Here is a 14,209-nt window from a genome sequence, read left to right on the forward strand (position 1 = left end):
ATCATCCTCGTTTCAACAAAATAAATCATATCATAGAATCCCTTCACGTTTAAATCTCATCCTGAGAGGAAACCAGGTTCGTGGAAATCCGAATCAACTGAAGCCTTTTTGAAGGTCGTGTGGAACATAGGTCTGATATCTCAACACAGTGTAAAATGTCAGGGTTAAAAAATCCATTGGTTTCGATGGGTCTTTTCAAAGATTCACTCTATTTCACCTTGAATCTCACCATCAATGCAATTTCTCCGTTTCTCCCTCCTGTGTTTGTTTCCTCTCGAATGAAACACCTTCCTGATGTTTCCTCGACCTTTAAAGAGGCTGTAGACTCTTGTATCGCTTCTTTTTTCAAACATCCTTTCTTCATTCTCTCTTCTCCTCACAAATAATCACTTTTCTACATCTTCCACATCATCTGCTCTTTGTCTCCATCCTCTCTCTAACGACCCCCCCACCACATTTTCATCTCCTCCCTCGGGCTCTCCATCATTTCTTCTCCTCCTTCTTCTCCTCCTGTCCCCTCTGGTTACCTCCTCCTCCTCTTCCTCTTCCTCTTCCTCTTCCTCCTGCCCCTGTCAAACTTCCTCTCCTCCGTCTCTCCCTCCTTCTCCTTCCTGACCCACACACTCAGGGTCATGTTGGATCGGATCAATCAGGGTCATTGGACTTTCCAATATCGCCGTACCCCTTCTCATTTTGAGCAGGACCATTAGACAATCATTAATCTTGATCGGGCCATTAACAAATCATTAATCTGGACTGCTATTTAAACTGAGGCTGCTGATTGGGTCAATGGTGACCCCCTGACCTGTGGGGTTACCGCGGCAACATGAAGCCCCCCCGGAGATCCTTCAGCAGCCGTTAATGATGTAATTGGGTGTCCTTAGAAATGATTAAATAAAACAATCTAATTAACTATATAAGCTGAACAGGGAGCGAAAGGGACACATCAGCACATACTGCATGTTACACTGTAAAATGAAACACGTTGATTTTGATTAAAACAAGATATATAGGAAACCTTGAGAAAGGTGAGTAGATAGAACAATAAGTCTTAAGTGTAAGAAACTTAGATGCATTCACTTATTTTTTGGTCAAGTTGTTTCAACTTGAGAATATCAAGGGAAATAAAAAACTGGAATACTTAGAAAACAACTTCAATTATGTCTACAACACTTTCTCAAAGCAAACTGGGAGGCTTCAACCATCAACCCCCAACACACCACAATACCTGAATCCCAATTGACTGTTTTGCCCACAAGTTTGTGTTCACATACAGGAGATTTCACTCCGGTTCCATATGGTTCTCAATGTACTTACATATAACAAACAAATGATGAGAATTGAGTTCGGAATAATCCCCAAAATACACAATAAACAATATGTATGAAGACGGATGTATGAAGAATACTACAAAACTTAGACTATGGACAATATGTACAAAAAGTGATGAATGGGAAATGAAAACACGATGACTAGTGTGTACAAATACAGCTGCTCTGTATGTTTACATGTGCAATAATAAAGTAATACAAGTAGTTAACAGGTGATATGAACATATGTACATTTTAGTGTTATTTTGCTCATTTAGTTTTCTGCCAGTTTAGTACCTTACACACATAACATTAGTTTAATCAACTACTAGAGAGAAATGAGTTAATAAATTAATATAAGCATTTCCTATAACTGTGTATAAAATCATATCAGTGTGATTTTGGTGAGTTCAGGATTTGCCAAGATGCAGAAATGCTGTAATTCTTTAAATCTTTAGCCTATAATCCAGTCACCTGTAATGTGAAGTTGTTCCATGTGAATAACTAATAATATTATTTTTGTTTTCCTCCTTTTTAATTTTTCTATATATTATTCCTCATTTGTTCATTACTGGTTTTCCATCCATCCATCCTGAATACAACGTCTTCCCCCGGACACTGTTCGGAGGTGGTGGCTGGGTGTATGTGGGTGGGTGGGGGCTAAGTGAGGACGGGGTTGGAATCACATTGGAACGTGCGCAGAGGAGCCGCGCTCCTGGTGCCGGAGGTCTCCCCGGAACAAGTGTCAGTGCAGAGGGCGACTTGAGCCAAGCGGCGTGCGCGCTCTGGAAAAGCTTCTACTCCAGTGTTTATCGCAAGGAGGGACATTTTCTTTTTATCGCGACCACCGGGACGAGGTGGGGTTGTCTTGCCTCCTGAGCTCCGGGTGATACTGGGATCATGTTCCTGCAAAGCCAACAGATGTGTCCAGAGGTGGATTTCCCTGTTTTGGAATGTGTTTGATGCGCAATAACGGTTTTATTTTCTAGGACATCTCCCTCTCTGGGTTTTGCCTCCATGCTCCACACGTGCCACTGGAATATGTGCATCTTTTTACCCTGTGATTCAAAGATCTGTTTGATAATCGAAAGGCTTGAACGATGAAAATCTTTTGAGATGAAAAACAGCACTTTTGGGGATCACTGTGTGCTTGTGCGCGGCTCCTGCCTCACCTCGCGCCTCAGCAGCCTGTTGTCCGTGTCCGTGGAGAAACGCACAAGTTTGCCGCGACCTGGAGCTGGAGCCGGAGCCGGAGCTGGTGCTGGGGCTGCAGCTGGTTTGAGCGGCGCACCAGGGCCACACGTGGGGCGCCAGGGGGGGGACAGACGGAGCAGCCCCGGTGTTCGGCCGGTCTGCGGTTTGACGGCGCATTCGGCGCAGCTGTGGAGCGAAGATGATGAAGACGGTGGTGATGATGATGATGAATGGCCCGACAGCTCGAGCAGGCACCGGGGTTTCACCACCATTATGTCTGCTCGTGTGCGCTCTCATCTTCCTCCCGCCGTGCGCCCACTCGCACCCGCAGCCGTGCCAGGTGCTCAAGCGGATCGGCCACACGGTTCGGGTCGGGGCGCTGCACGTCCAGCCTCGCCTGCTCCCGGCCACTGCCGGCAGCGGTTCTGAGGACCGGGACACCGAGGGAGGCTGGACCGGGGAGCGGCGGTTGAAGTTGGAAAAACAGCTTAGAATAAGTGCCAGTGCGCCTGGATACGCAAACCTCAGGACTAGAGGCGCAATTAACAACCAGCGGGGAGCCAACAGGAATAAGAGCCAGGCACGGCAGCGGGAGGAGAACATCTCCAAGGAGAACCGGGTGTTTGCGCCCCGGGACTCGGTCCTGCTCGCCGTGGAGGCTGTGAACCGGGCCGGATTGCTGCCCTACAATTTGTCCTTGGAGCTCGTCATGGCTGTGGGGTCCGGACTCGGCGAGCTGCCCGCGTTCTCCTTCTCCTCCACGGGCAGCCCCGAGGACGAGGACCCCCTGTCCTTCCTGGAGAGCGTGTGTCACACGGTGATCGTGCAGGGGGTCTCCGCCATGATCGCCTTTCCACGGAACCGGGACGAGTTCGTTAAGTTGGAGTTCGTGTCTCTGGCGCTTCGTGTGCCGGTCGTGAGCGTCGTGCAGAGGGAATTTACGCGCCGCAGTGAGGTAAAGAGAAAAAGTGAATTCCCCATTGTATTTAAACTGTTTGTAACTTTTGATTATTCCACTGTGACAAAGGCAACAACAGCTGCAGCTGATGTGATAAACAACATCACATGTCCAAAAAGAAACGTGTATGAACAGGAGCCAGGTCAATTTATAGAAATATAAGATTTCACTCAGTTCAAAGATCTGAGTGAAATGAGTTGAGGTGGATTCACGAGGCCTGATTCACCAAGTGCCACGAGTGGCCCACATTCCCGACAGCAGCTGGAGGGGGAGACACCTCCTCCTGTTACAGATCTATTCCCCCCCTCTCCTCCTCCTGCTGTGCATTAGAAACACTTTCAGGGGAAACTCGGATCATGTTCTTCTCATTCTATTCCCTCCATCAGCTCAGATGTTGGTCAAACGGGCCAAACTGGCAAAATAATGTGTGACACGAGCTGGTGTCTTTGATTAGGGAGCATGAGGCTCTGTCCATGGTGCTGAAGTATGTGCACTGTGTGTTTCTGTGCTGAGAAACAAGAGGAGACATGTTTTCTTCTCGTTTATCCACAAGGTTACAAGAACAATTTTAGTTGAAGGCTGGTCAGACCTAGCGGCAGAAACCCTGAGGCATTCTCTATATGCATAATGGGATGTTTTGTTTATGCTCACTATCCCAATGTGTTTATTTAAAGCAGAAGTTCAGCATCTTGGGCGGAGAGCTCAACAGTGAACTTATAGTCCCTGATCTGACACGTTCAACAAATATATGATAAAATACTCTTTCCTATCTTTTCAATAATTCATTGTCAGACACATATCTCATAATCAAACTGTCCAGAGACTCTTATGGTTTATACCTGTTGAAAGAAGCACCATTCTTTTGAATGAAATCCTTGACTTTCGCCTCTAGGGTATCATTAAGTAGGTAATTTATGTACATTTATAAGAACAATTTATACATAACATACAGTACAAATGATTTTTGTAATTTGGCCTGTTCCAGACATGAATGCAAATATGGATCAGTTTTTTTTTGAATTTTCACACTTACACAATGAGGGCAAACTTGTTCAGCACCACCTGTTTTCGAAATTGCTTCATTATTGGCTACACCGTGCATTCTTTCTCTAAACATTATTATTATTATTAAGCCCACTTGGCAGGAGAACATCCAGTGATTATGAGTCATTTATCATTTAAGTCTGCATGTGGCATTATCATTTCAAAGCATCACTGTTGTAATTGTATTAAACCAAGTGCCATTAATCATCATGTGAGACTGAGCATCACTTTCAGACAAATGGTGACATGATGCATTTAATCCCCGACTTAATGTTTCGCATTAAAAGAAACCTCTCATTTGACATCAGGTTGAAAAACAAAAGACAACCTTCCATCCAGCCATCGTCTACAGTTTATCCATCAATACAGGAGTTAGCTGGAGCCAATGCCAGCTGCCATTAGTCAAGAGGCGGGGTGAGAGTATCACCAGCGCTTACATTCACAGCTACGGACAAATTAGAGGCTCCACTGAACCTAACCCCAATCTGCATGTCTTTGGACTGTGGAAGGAAGATGGAGTATCTGGAGAAAATCAATGACGAAAAAGGCTCCATGCAGCAAATCCTTAAAAATGTGGCTTTAATCTTCAGAATCTTTTGAGTTGCTACAAGCTGTGAAACATCTGAGATCTGACGTATTTTTTAGGAATCATGAAACAACTTACAGCACCTAAAACCTTCAAATATCATCTTCGTAACATAACAACTCTTATGGACTTCCAGATCCGAATCGGATTCACAGTTTGGGAAAGTGTACGAGTTTGATTTAAGATTCAGGACAGATTCCCTTCATGTTTAATTAAAATCAGCTCTGACTGGGGAGTCTCACGACCTGAAAAATACTCTTGTGCCAAATACACCAGCTGAGGACTATCAGCATCAGCTGGAACATGAAGGAGAGAGAGAACATGCATTAAAGGAATAAATAGAAAAGGAATAATACACTAAATTTATCACAAAGATAGTTCTACAATAATCTTTCTGCAGAGGAGACACCCACTGAGCCTGTGTGTGTGTATACATGTTTTTGTGTGAACAGGTAAAGATCATTCTCACAAGTGCACGTAGACAAACAGTGATTTAGTGTAACTATACACTGTAAACCACTTTAATAAGGTGCCACTAACAGGGTAGTTATTGCATATCAATGAGTGCAGACCAGCAGCGGGAGTGTGTGTGTGTGTGTGTGTGTGTGTGTGTGTGTGTGTGTGAGCCTTTCCAACCACCCAGGGAGGGGCAAAAAGGACCATTGTTTTTGTCAACACTCGCACAAATACACACACAGACACACACACATCCGAACCATTAGTTAGACTGAAGGGTTCTGGGACATTTGCCACCCAGTGAGCAACTGTGTGAGAGTGTGTGTGAGAGTGTGTGTGTAAGTGTAATATCTCATTTCCTGCTCTGTGCACAAGTTAGCATTTTGCTGCGAGGGGAGAGAGCAGGTGTCCAAAGTCCAGGCTGGTTGTGAGTGTGAAATAAGAGGTAGAGATATAACATGTAGAACAGATGGAGAGATGATTGGTTGGACGGATGAAAAGGACGAATGGGCAGGAAAAAAATGAAACAGTCGTACAAACAGATTGTTCAGTTGCTCGTGTGTGAGACTGTGTGAGAAATGGATTAACTTCCCTCTGACTCAATCTAGTTTCGCTTTCAAATCCCGACCAAAGTCCAACAGCAATTTCAGCAACCGTTTTCCCAAAATGTGAAAACTTTGAATGTCTCATTAGTGTTTTATTCGGTGACCTTAAAAGACCCTAGTTCATCCTCGCGGAGTTTATTATAGCTGAGGTTAAACAAAGTTCACAGTTAAGAAATGTATATTATATTAAATCAGCGAGTGACTTTTTATCTGTCCACAGTGTGTTACGCAAGTATCAAAATAATGAGGCTGCATTAGAATGTGAACCATGGACCATAAGATAAAGTCAACTAAAGGGACGGGAGACTGGCAAATGGGTGGAGAGGGGTTTAGGAAGCAGAAAATGATTGAAAATGAAAAAAGTCCTGGGACTGAGAAACTCCTGGGGAAAGACCAGTTGTCTTTGATATGAGGACCTAATTTTAAAATGGAAATATATCTCATACTGGCCTGCAACACTCCAGCAAGTAGGAAACTGAGATACACTGACAGCTTGAAACACATATGGTGCATAATACTGCTCAGACCCAACAGTTCCTCTTATGAAACCACATGTATGCACCAAATTTCACACACTCATAAATATCAGTCCCCTAAATGTGCTTTTTCATCAAGATCCATTAATTATTCTCAGTGAAATCAAGGAAAATGTTGTAAAAACATTGTATAGCTCGTGATGATAAAGAAAGTGGCAACAAAATTCAATGTTTTTTGTTTGTGACCCACAATGCATCCTTCCACCAAGTTTGACAGTAATCTGTCCGGCAGTTTTTGCATAATCTTGCTTACAAACAAACAAACCAACCAATAGACAGGACCTCCTTCGTAAATATCTGCTACATAATCCAATGAATACATTTTTGGTACTTTGGCATTAAAATACGTCGCACACGTCCCATGAAATCAAAAGGGAGAAGTACAAACTGTTTGTGAAATGTGTAGATGTCCAATATTCATCATAAATAATATGATAGTTCATAGGTAGATAAGTGGAATCTATTCAAGCAGAAAAACGCTGCAGTGAGCTCTACCTCTGCAGAATAAAAAGACTTTGTTCGTCTTTTGAAATCAGTGTCAGAGAAGTATTGATTCAATCGGATGTTAATATTTTATGTTGAAGCACTGATGCACTGGACTGAATCAGTTTGGGCAGTAAGTGTAAATGCGTTACAGTTTTGGGGGAATCATAAAAAACGCTGCCTCACAACTGCATCACACTGAAGCCGCTGACCACAAACTGTCAATGTCCAGGATAATTACACATTAAAACTCAACAACGCTCACATGACTGACATGAGGTGCATGAGGTGTTGACTGAGCAACCAGATAAGATGTTTTGTTACTTGGGCATGAGGGGGGGGATGGCTATAACTTGGAGATGATATTTGTAATGTGGAGATTAAAAGCCACACATGCACAAACACATGATGATAAGCGTATATCACCTCCAGGTAAATTAATTTGTAGATGAGGAGATTGGTGCAATTATGTCCTCAGCTTCTCTGAAATGATAATAGATGGATGAGAGGAGTTTGCTGATAGGGGACTTTTTAAAAATAAGGTAAGCAGTGACATTGTTGAATGACAGGATAAGAATGGGTGTCGTAAAAAGGACCTTAATTAATATTAATTACTAAACAGATTTCGACTAATATATATCATGTAAACAGCAGTTTTCTTACGAGGGACTCTGAATGCTTCCATTTACATTATTTACACACAAACTATGACGTTTCTCCTTCATTCTAAAGTCCAACCACAAACCAATAAACCAAACGTTTTCTTGCCTTGCACCGGAAGTGTTGCTCTGTTTCTGCAGACATGGTGACCATCACCAAAACCAGAATACCTATTCGAAGTCTGAAATCTGTGGATTGCTGCCACCGTCATTGACTTCCACTTTTCATTCATACAGTTTATATTCGGTTGATGCAGGATAATATTTACCTCAACATTTTCAAAGCACAGTAATCGAGCGCAGTTTTAATAATAATTGACATTTAAAGTGGTAAAACTAACCATCCGATTCGTGTAGCTACAGAATTTAATCTGTTCTCATACAAAAAAATGAATCTTTCATTTAATTCATGAAAAGATCAATAACCAAGTCATTACTAGTTTATTTGATTTGTCCACCAGCTAATGATTCTGCCATTCGGAGCAGTTTTTACATACAGCAAAGGCTGTGAATTTCTTTGCATCAAAAGTCAAATTTTGCCACGGAAGTCACACCAGATTTTTGTAGATAGAAGAATGAAGGAAGACGGCACCGTGACAACAGACCTGAGATTTCCCGATGCATCGAAAGCGGCACATCTCTGTGTTTGTGTAACAGAGCAGGAATCCACACTTTCTAGCAATATTTCTGTTCTGTTTATTTACATGAGGAACAAAGAGAGGGTTACAGATTTATGGAGATCACAGAGCAGAAGTTCTGCGGCGGAGAATAAATCCTCCAATCTTCCTGGGGGATGAGAGGAGGTGTGAGTGTGATGCCCTCTGGACCGTATTACCATTTATTTCCCTTAAACAGGACTTCTGAATCTGAAATAAAACAGGTCCTATTGCTTTCGCCTGGTTTGTTTGTCCGCGTCAATAATCCATTCGTATATATGCAGTAAGCAGGTGAATAATGATGGTCCTATTTACATGCCTATTGGATAGACCGAATAATGGGGTAAATAAAACGAACCAATAGACTGATCTAATGGACTTTTACTGCAAAGCTTGTGTAAAAGTTGTAAAGTCAATTAAACAGTTTGGGGGCTTTTTTTTTAGTGTGCAGTTCCGTGTGTGTTTGTGTTTGTGTGTATGTGCGAGCACAAGTGCATGACTGGACTGATTGATTAACAGAGTGACTGGTATGTTGCAGGCTGGGTACAGTATGCCAAGGTACACTGAAGCAGAACTGGCAGCTCGTGCAGACTGAATTAATTTGATCCGAAGCATTGCAGGGATGACTGTCAGCTTTGAAACATATCTGCCCTGATCTCCTGGCTCACTATAACTCTGTCGGTGGAGTGCATTGGATGTGAGGGCTACAATAGATCCTGCACTGGTCTGATCATGATGCCACTGAGGGGGTCAGTGGACCAGTGTGGTGGCTTTGTCTGGTTTATGTTAACGCCTCTGAGTGAACCCTCCCTGTAAGCTGATGTTCAAATGTGTTGCTGTGGACGGCCGCTCTCCGCTACCTCGGGCTTTCAGTGCAGAGACCTGGGGGCCGAACTCCGATGAGATTAATTGACCCACACTGTGACATTATCTAATTGACGTGACAGGCCCATGAGCGATAGAAAACCAATTGCGTGACTGTACACATTGGCCGCAGCTGGTGTGGGCCACACGCTTTCCCTTGCAAGATGCCGCCCTCTTGGCCGTATCGAAATCAATCAATCAATCAAATTGTATTCGCCCGTATTCACAAATCACAATTTGACTCATTGGGATTCAAAAGGTGCGACATCCTCTGCTCTAAACCCTCAGCAAGAGTAAGGAAAAACTACCAAAAAACTCAATAACAGGGGAAAAGATGTAGATACCTCGGAGAGAGCCACATGCGAGGGATCCTAGGATGGACAGAATTACAATAGATGCTTTGAGTAGCAGAGCACATCAACAAAATAACAATATTCACAACATTAATGAGAAAAGACAGTGTCTAACATAAATGGAGAGGTGTAGCAATGTTTAATGTATTTGTACATAAGAAAATGTGCGACAGAGATGAAGGGAGCAGTAATGTAGTGACAGAGGTGTTGTCAGTAATGGGAGAATATGTGAGGAGGTTATATTGTATATCGTAGCAATCTAGTTGTGATTATAATCCACCATCAACTGCCAACACAATCACCATCAATGGTCACAATCCACAATACTACCACAGGCAAGATCGTTGATCTACTATCCACCACGATCATGATCCACCATCACGATCCTGATCCCCAGTTACGATCTACCATCACGCCACTGGAAGTGTTGCTTTGGCCAACTTTGCATTTCACTTCCTAAACACTGCAGAAGGTGCCACTGTTTGATTTTAAGCGCTGCTGCTTCTTCTTCCTTCTGGAGGATGGATTTATGTTAATCCTGTTCTTGTTTTGCCTGCTCTGTTATTCTCTCATCCAGATGTTTTCTGACAAACCAAAATTAAGCACCTTTGAATCAGTAATTCCAACATAGTTCAGTAACCAACCCGACACCCCAGTGCCTTGATACTCATCGATCTGTCCAGCCCTCATTATTCAGCTGATGAATCTATGACTCACAAATCACAGGTGTCAATTAAATTGTTGAAATAACAAATGCATCTGAAGGAACCTTTTGAAAAAGGGCCTCATTGTGTTTCTTTTGGTTTTAGGTGCAGTTTATAAAGAAATATAAAGGAAGCACAAATAAAAAATAGATGTACTGTTTTCCTGATGATGTGAATAATGATATTCATGGGAGCAGGTAAGTGGAGCCTGGAATCTATTATATCCAGCAGACTGTTTGTACTCTAGGAACAAATTGAATTCTAGGATATAAGTAATTCCACCGTTTGGATTTATAACCTTTCTGTCGTTATTTCTTTTCCGTCCCTCCTTCTTCTCTCCTGTCCTTTTTCCGCTCTACTACATTTGTTCATCACCTTCCTGGATCCTCCATCTTACTCCTTTTTTTTAAAACATTGCATTCCACTTCATCCTTCACCAACTTCCTGTTATCCTCATTTCATTTTTTCATTTTCCTTCCATCTCATATCTCGCAATCTGCCCTTTATTCCAAACCTATCCATTCATGGTTTATTTGGCTCGTCACTTTGCCCTCTGTGAAATTAACCTGAACCCGACCAACCTCTCACCTTCCCCATCACCACTTGTTTATCACTCGCTCATGTTTTCATTACCCAATTTCCTCCTGTTTATTTGTTGTTTAACTGTCCCTCATCTCTATCTCATCTACTTTAATCAATCTCCTAAATCTCCCTCACCTTGTTTCCTTGTTGAATTCACCTTCGATCTTTCTCAATTTCATCCACATTCCTCTGTCATCTGCTTCGATCCCTCAATTTTCCCTTCTCTCTTTGTGTAAACTTTTCTTTTTTCCTCCCACTTGTCATTTTATGTTCCATTACGCCCATTTCCCCTGTGACTATCTCCTCGTAGAATCCTCTTCATTTCCAAATGGCGATGCGGACCATGGAGGCCCCGCCATCCCGCCTCCTCTACTCCCTGCTGATGATGAATGGCTGGTGGGATATCAGCGTTGTGCTCTGCCAGGGCTGGGACATTAGCCACTTCCTCAACCTCATCAAAAACAACACCCGCTTTCACCTGGGCACTCTTGTTAACCTGACAGCCAACGCTTCCACCTTATCAACACCTTCATCTCCACCGTCATCCTCAGGATCGGCACCAGGTGCGGCCACGGGAACGGAGGATTTGTCTTTATTGACGTCTTTAACACGTTTTTCATCCGCTGCCTCGGCCCCGGCTGCTTCATCATCCACTTCCTCCTCGAAAACGGACCAGCAGCAGGCACTGATGCGGCAGCTGGAGGCCCTGAGGGAACCTTCATCCACAACAGGGGTGGTGACATTTGGGTGTGATATCCGGGAGGTGCGCCGGCTTTGGACGGTGGCCACTCGGATTATGCTCCCAGACTTTCATTGGGTATTGGGTGACATCCAGAATGTGGCTGAGCTGCGAACGGAGGGGTTGCCCCTGGGGCTTCTGGCCCACGGGGTCATGGGGTCCCCTTCCCTGGATCACTACGTCCACGACTCTTTGGAGCTGGTGGCGCGGGCGGTGGGCAGTGCGGCCCAGGAGAATCCCGCCATGGCACTCATACCTGGGACGACGAACTGTATGGATGTACAAGAGAGGAACGGGAGCTCCGGGGAATACCTGGCAAGGTAGGAAACAAATCTTTACTCGAGTTAGAATCAAATCTTCTCAGAGATTTGCATGTTTTGGATGTGAATACTGTGATAATTAGGTTTCTTCATGAAGATTTTTACAATTTTTCACTTCTGCTAAGAGAAACACGACAAATAAAGACTGTGCAATGTGACACAATGATAGAAAAGGATAGTAACAGGTAGCAAATTTAAACCCAATTACTAAGTGCACACTCTATATTACAACTAACAATTTTCAAAACTATGTTTTGGACTTGGAAATGAAAATGCCTGTTTTCTGTGTTCTAGGTATGATTTTATTTGCATAAAGGTTGAAAAACTATCGTCGCTATCCTGTAGTTGTTAAGCTCAAATGCAGAAAGAACAAAATATATATATAGTTTGAACATGCAGTGTTTCTTAGCCACTATGAAGCAGCCAAAAATTTACTTTGAACACAGCAGTGACATTTCCCATTAAGTTGATATGGCAAGATGGTAAATATTTTACACTCACAGCAAAGAGACTCAGTCACCTTGTGAATTTAAATCCAACGTAAGTCAGGACACTGAACTCACAAATCGTCCCCGACAGCTGTGCCAACAATGTGTGAAAAACGATGAATGAGGATTTTGTGTGTGAAGTGGTTTGAGTGATTGATTGACTAGAAAAGTGCGATATTTATACAGTCCATTTACCACTAATTCCTGACAACTCCCAGGGAAAACGAGTGAACCATAAAAACGGAAAATGCTGATTTAATAAGTGTTTATAGTGAGTTGATTATCTCCAGCGAACCACCCTCATTGTCAATATGTGTCCTGTTGTTTCAGCTTTGTCTCCTCTCTAATCCTGTTGTTGTGGGAGAATCTACTTCTCTCACATCTTGCAGATACTTGGTCACAGGCCAGATGCCACGTCAGTGTGGACTCTGCCAGCGAGGCACATATTTCATACGCACATCTGCATAAGCGTATGCACTCACGAGCGCGCGGCCTATCTGAGAGCGCACCGTATACACTCGATAACTGCAGCCCTGTGGTTAAAACGTTAACACGTGATGAATTGCATTTAGCAGCAGGAGTGCATCGCATTTACTCTGCAGCCGGGACCAGTCTACTTTATATTGCCGAGATATGAGCGAGGAGGAACGTGTGATCACACACCACTGCATTACAATTAGAGTTTTGACCTTTCCTACCGGGATTCTCCTCAGAACACCTGAATCAGCAGAACCATCATCCCCGGGGAAGGGAATTATTTAAACACGGCACGAGCTTAGAGGAGCTGGAGGGAGATTTGGGATTGTGTTTACATTCCTTGGGTTTTTTGATTTAAGCTGCTTATGAAATGTTGATTAGTCGGCCAGTGTTTTACATATTACTGAACAAAAACAGGTGACACGGGCCTTTTCCCGGCTTTATAGGAGACCTGTCATTGACCCTGTGAAGGCAGAGTATTTACCTGAACGTGTTCAGATTTACATTACACATGGATATTGGGTTTTATTCAAATTGGGAATTAGCATATTCCTTGCAAAGGGAAATCTTTCAATATTAGTCCTATTCCTGCTCCAGAGATCAACAAATTGATTTACAGTTCTTGTTAGATTCCTGTTTGTCTCTAGGTTATAAAGGTGAATTAAATCAGGGCCCCGATCATCATCTATTAACCTTTGCTTGAAATATATTTGTGTGCGCAGTCAAATATTTGTATTGGCTTTCTCTTTTCTTCTTGAAATAATCTTTTATCTGATAATGGAGTCTGTTTTTCTTGTGGTCAGATACTCAGAGTCAGTTCTTATCTGTTTTCATCGTTATCACAACGATTCCTGTGGATGTTCGGAGCTTTTTCTGTTGTTTCTTTTTTTTTACTAAACAACAAACTGACCAACAATCACTGACTCTGCATCCATTTTCTTCCAGGGAGCCTGACAGGCATCGTCAACGAGCCGTATATTGGCTCAACACTCAGATTATTGAATTCAGTCCTAATCTTCCACAGAGTGAAGGAGGGATCATGGGCTGTAAACCGCCTGCAGGGAAAGTGAGATGAGCGAGTTGAGGGTGTGGCAAAAGGTCAGAGTGGAACTTCCTCGAGGAAGAAGCTGATATTTGCACATAGAAAGTTCCTGAAAGTCAGACGAAAGATATTTGTAAAGCAATTTTGACTTTT

General features: G+C 43.1%; 1 protein-coding gene across 1 annotated transcript in view; it reads left to right on the plus strand.

Moving 5' to 3' along the window:
- The first annotated feature begins 2,047 nt into the window (after positions 1–2,047).
- The window catches only part of grin3a (glutamate receptor, ionotropic, N-methyl-D-aspartate 3A), a 39,482-nt gene continuing 27,320 nt past the window's right edge, over positions 2,048–14,209 (plus strand). Inside the window, exons 1-2 of the mRNA XM_035183856.2 lie at positions 2,048–3,459; positions 11,301–12,049. Of these exons, the coding sequence (XP_035039747.1) occupies positions 2,704–3,459; positions 11,301–12,049 (1,505 nt within the window). The 5' untranslated portion in view covers positions 2,048–2,703. The remainder of the gene's footprint in view (positions 3,460–11,300; positions 12,050–14,209) is intronic.

Source organism: Hippoglossus stenolepis, chromosome 18 (genome assembly GCF_022539355.2).
Source record: "Hippoglossus stenolepis isolate QCI-W04-F060 chromosome 18, HSTE1.2, whole genome shotgun sequence".
In the NCBI taxonomy this organism is placed as follows: domain Eukaryota; kingdom Metazoa; phylum Chordata; class Actinopteri; order Pleuronectiformes; family Pleuronectidae; genus Hippoglossus; species Hippoglossus stenolepis.